This window comes from Octopus bimaculoides, chromosome 2 (assembly GCF_001194135.2).
Source record: "Octopus bimaculoides isolate UCB-OBI-ISO-001 chromosome 2, ASM119413v2, whole genome shotgun sequence".
Taxonomy (NCBI): Eukaryota; Metazoa; Mollusca; class Cephalopoda; order Octopoda; family Octopodidae; genus Octopus; species Octopus bimaculoides.
In genome coordinates this window covers 148,134,439-148,139,729 of record NC_068982.1, presented here as the reverse complement: position 1 = coordinate 148,139,729, position 5,291 = coordinate 148,134,439, and the positions used below count along the sequence as shown (strand labels likewise).

Sequence of the window (5,291 nt, the reverse complement as noted above, 5' to 3'; positions counted from 1 at the left end):
ATATATATATATATATATATATATATATATATATATATATACTCCAACACCGCCGGAAGCGCTACTCATTTGTATGATTTGGAAAATATTCCATCAGTATTGCACAAATGATGTTGGCATCAATTTTGAAATCCATCCAAGACTTGGCCCCCATGCTATCCGCCCACTACAAAAATCGAATTCGGTACACATAGCAATATTGCGTCACAATTACTTCACCTCAACTGGTCAGCTATCTTTAATACCATACCAAAATACGTCAAAACGGATGCCATAAAATTCAAACGTTCACTGGAGAAATATCTTCAAAAAATCCCGGACCAACCTCCTACACCCGGATATGTCTCCAACAATAATAACTCTTTGCTAGAGTGGGCCATGGTGCCTCATGTATGACTAAAAGACTTCAGCAAGAGGTGCTATTAAGTTAGACATGGTCTGGGCCCATACTGGCCGAAACCTATCAAAGTTATCAAAGTTATATACTCTCTACCACTACCAATGAACAAAAAACTGAAGTACGTATTTGACAATATATTCTTCGACAGGCAACTATTAGACTTAATTACTGTTGAAATATCTTTCATCATAGTTATGTTCGATCAATGTTTACCAGTAGCTAAAGAACAATAGTAATATGTAATTGAATTAGTGAAATGTATACATTTATAATGATGCTTCTCTAAATTACAACTTTCTGTATTTTCTTTATATTTCTGTTACGTATAGGATTCGATGTTTTCACTCGACTTTCCTAACATTTATAAGAAATGTAACACGTAAAAATTTCCCTGTGTTGCTTGTATTTAGATGAAGTATGTTTCAGGTACAACAGACCTTATAAAGATTAATTCTGACAGAAGCACAAAAAACTAGTAAATTGTTCACTACGACAATCTCAATACCTCGCTGGTATGTATTTCATAGATTCTAACGAAGAGAAATGTTAAATTGTATTCCGTATGATTAAAAATAAGAAAGTAATGGCCGAAACTAATAATCCTTTCGACTATAGGCACATGGCCTGAAATTTTAGTCGGAGGGGACCAGCCGATTACATCGATCCCAGTGTTTCACTGGTACTTGATTTATCGACCCTGAAAGATGTAAGGCAAAGTCAGCTCCGGCGGAATTCGAACTCAGAACGTAAAGACAGGCGAAATACCGCGAAGGATTTTGCCCGGCATGCTAACAATTCTGACAGCTCGTCGCCTTATGGCCGAAACTAATGATAACTGATTACCGTAAAGCACCTTTTTCGATGCTCAAAGGTTTGTGAATCTCAACTAATGTTTCTAATACAGTAATAAAACTCCCTTTATTTTGGTTGACTTTAATCAGACATTTTTAGCTTACAAATAGAAATTTCTGACCTTGCTTTACTGTATGATGAATTTGGCACATAGATACTCAGAAACAAATCCTCGTGAAGAATGATGAATAGTTTCAGTTATTAAAACTATATAGATACATAAATAAGAATACGCTTAGTCAATATGCCCTAGCTATCATATGTGATAATGCCTCAATGATATTAATAGTCTGGTAATAATTTAATTGTGGTTAACTGCTACTACGTAGGATATCGTATTCACAATTTTGTTCAATGCTCAAATTACTTTCTTTTAATAAGATTTTCTGAATAAATGTCTGTAGTTATTTATTTGTTGAAGTAAAATGAAATATCCATTCAATGGAGAAAGAATTGTGCTATAAAATCGATAAATTTTTTGTCTTGCTAATTTGTACTAATGTGTAAAGGAAATTATCTTACTGCGATGAATACATACGATGCCTAGATTCTCGACTGAACGCTTGGTAATGATTCATGCTATCAAGGTGAATAATGATGAGGAACTTTTATATTAATAATTAGTCATCAGTCTGCTGTTAAAATATCATGCGTCAACATAACGAAAGTTTAACAGGTACCAACAAAGTACCGAAAGTTGAAAAAATATCTACTCGAATAATGTGCGAATGTAATAATATGATGCAGATTAATTTTTCTCTTTGTAAACTAAGGTTTGATGTGCCTTGCAAAATACGATCGCAAAACTTCGGCATATCTTGAAATATAAATACTTAGACCATTATCAAGAAATTTCCTTTTCTTATGGATTTGATGACATAAAAGACGCTCAGGCATATTGGTCGCACTCCAGTTTCAGCAGTGCATATTCAGGAAAAATGCTTTTAGTGAATTAAAGCATGTAATATAAGCACAAATTCGAATGAAGGACTCATTAATTTTTTAGACATTTTCTTGGGTAAAAGTATGAAATTCAATACGGTAAATTGCATTAGCTTATAACCATAGAGGTAGTTTATATCAAATTTTCATATTTTTGCAATGATTTTCAACATTTTGAAACCAAATATAATTCACATGTTTTTTTAAAAAAAAGGTTTCTATAGCAAGAGATATTGACGATGATTTTAGTTAATTTTAAGGTGCTCTTTCTGAAAATGCCATTCAGTTTTGCTCCATCACATCAAGATTTTCATATACAAGATACCCATTATATGCCAAATTTACAGAAATGTAATGTAGAATGCAGCATGTAATGTGATCCTATTTGTCCTTTTAGAATACCTGTGATTATTTAATAAGACCGCTTTAATTGTAGCTATAGCACATTTTAGATCATAACTATTCTTAGAATACTTTGACGTAATGCGAGTCTCGGATGTTATTGTGACAATCAAATTGGTAATTGCTCTGTCCACTGTGGACTGCTTTGATTTCTTCACTTCAATTTGCTTCGATTTTCATAGCGTGTATGTCGCAATGGCCAAAATCACTTCTGCTACATCTGTTGGGAATATCCATTCGAGGGCTGTAGGAGAAACATCGCGTGCTCATACAAGCAAGAGACAAGGATTACTTCAAAATAAAAATTTGAGACCAAGTTACATGTTTTGCACCTCGTACTGTATACAAAGTTTGCAGTAATGAGTCTCATCTTTACTTGTAGTCTGGTGGCAAGCTGAAACAAATGCCACTTGGAGCTCCAATGGCTTGGCGAGATACATTCTGCTGATTACTAATTTTGCCTTATTAATGTTGAGGATTTCAATTAAAAAAAGATCTGTAAAGATATCAAATATGCAGCTAATCAACCATTGAACGTCCGTGCGTACGTGCGTACGTACGAATACATCCCTCAAAGATGTGGAACGAATTGTTATGTTTACAGGAGTGTAAAACGCATTAAGAAGTAAACACCATTGAAATTTTAAATGTTATTTACTTTGTGTATATCTGAGTAAATATCGTATGCTTCATATATTTAATATGGGAACAATATCTTGACATAATTGTGAATAGTTTCTCTTACAATTATTGCAATGATTTTCTTTTGTTTGTAGGTTGTAAGTATAAGCATGGGTGTTATCCTGTTGGCTCGAAAAGGTTGACGAAGAAAACTTGTCTTGTTTTGCGTTGCAAGATTAATAAGAGTGTAGCCTTTCCTTCCTGGGATATAGAAGAATATGGTAGGTATTTATATTTGCTGTTGAAAGTGCTCGATTGCATCCAATATTCAGATTAGAAAAACAACTATAAATAAATAGCTTAACTATATCCATGAATTTCAAAACTGCTTTCCTTGAGTAATTTTGTTACAGTAGCATCATGCTTGTATTGCCGTTAAAATGCACAAATTGAATGTTGTAATATTGTATGTATTGTCTTCTCTATTTATAAATCGGTTAAGGGGATCGTTGAATGGATGAAAATAAAAAGCGCGTGTCATGATCACTACTAATCATTCTTTAAACCTCAGTGTATCTTTAGTTTTCATTAACAACAACACTGTTATATTATTTTTGTCAGAAGTTTGGAAAAACACTATTTCAGAAGAATATATTTTGGCAAATGGAAATGTGAAAGACATCAAATATTTTAGACAATAGAAATGTGATAATCATCGAATTTATTTTTTTCAAGAGACAATTTATAAACGACGGAAATCAAAACTTGGATCATTGATAAATATATTGTAGACTTGTTTGTCAGGGTAATCACAATAGTTCCAGCTCGATTTGAAGTTTAAGCGCAAAGCGACGATAGTAATTACTATAAGATGCTTAATCTGAATCTTCTATCTAAATCATTTCTCTGAATTAATTTCGAGTGTAATATTGTAATTAATTTTATGATAATCTGCTTGATTTATTCACTAATCTTAAATGTAATCAGACTGATGTATGTTTGATTGGCCTGTATAGTAACGAAATGGAAGACGTATAAATAGTCGCTTTGGTGAATAATCACGATACAACATCTCTACATACGAACATGATATATTCGTGGAGCTTATGTGTCAGTCTAAATTAGTCATGAGCCAACTTCGGCTCAGTGTCACACACAGCTTAACGAAGAATTACTTTGTATATTGCATAAAGTACTCTTTGTGTCTTACATGTGCCGCGACAATAGAAACATTGATAAAAAGCATCTACTCTGTTTATCATTTTCTTGTCGCATTCTTGGTCTTTACAATATTCACAGTCGTTTCCAGCATGAGATAGTAAGACGATTTCTATTATCACCATCAGTACTTGTTCCACTCATTATTTTCTGTGATTCGAAGCTGGGGTGAATGAGAATTTATAAAAAAAAAAAATACTAATAATAACCACGCGTAATGAATGCAATGTCATTGACAATAGCATTTACACTGCACTTACAAAGCGATAGTCTCTATGTAATTTATGCTACCTGTTGTGAAGAAATTGAAATTTGAAATTAGTGCAGTATTCAAGATTTGAATGTACATACAGATTTATTTGAATTTCTCGAATTTCGATGAGAGAGAAAGGGTCTTCGATGTGAGGGAATGTAGTAGAAACTAATTTGACCGATCTGGGTTTTTTTCCCAATGATATATAAAAACCTATAGTGTAACAATTTTTTTCTCAACGAGAATTGCATTGTATGCTTAATAAAAAAAAATGTGCACCACATATTATAGTTCAAATTACCCAGCAATACTGTGTGTTGTCATTCTACGATACCAGTGTATGTAACTTCAGTGTATGTAACTTCAGTGTATGTAACTTCAGTGCATGTAACTTCAGTGCATGTAACTTCAGTGTATGTAACTTCAGTGTATGTAACTTCAGTGCATGTAACTTCAGTGCCTGTAACTTCAGTGTATGTAACTTCAGTGTATGTAACTTCAGTGTATGTAACTTCAGTGTATGTAACTTCAGTGTATGTAACTTCAGTGTATGTAACTTCAGTGCATGTAACTTCAGTGCATGTAACTTCAGTGTATGTAACT

The 5,291-nt window shown here is 33.1% G+C and overlaps 1 protein-coding gene across 2 annotated transcripts in view; it reads left to right on the top strand.

Moving 5' to 3' along the window:
- LOC106869870 (uncharacterized) overlaps positions 1-5,291 on the top strand; it is a 67,425-nt gene that overhangs the window by 50,076 nt on the left and 12,058 nt on the right. For both annotated transcript variants that reach the window (XR_001409451.2, XM_014915791.2), the window contains exon 6: positions 3,373-3,498. Coding sequence is in view for 1 of the 2 variants with exons in the window: in XM_014915791.2 (XP_014771277.1) it covers positions 3,373-3,498 (126 nt within the window). In the remaining variant the exon portion in view is untranslated. The remainder of the gene's footprint in view (positions 1-3,372; positions 3,499-5,291) is intronic.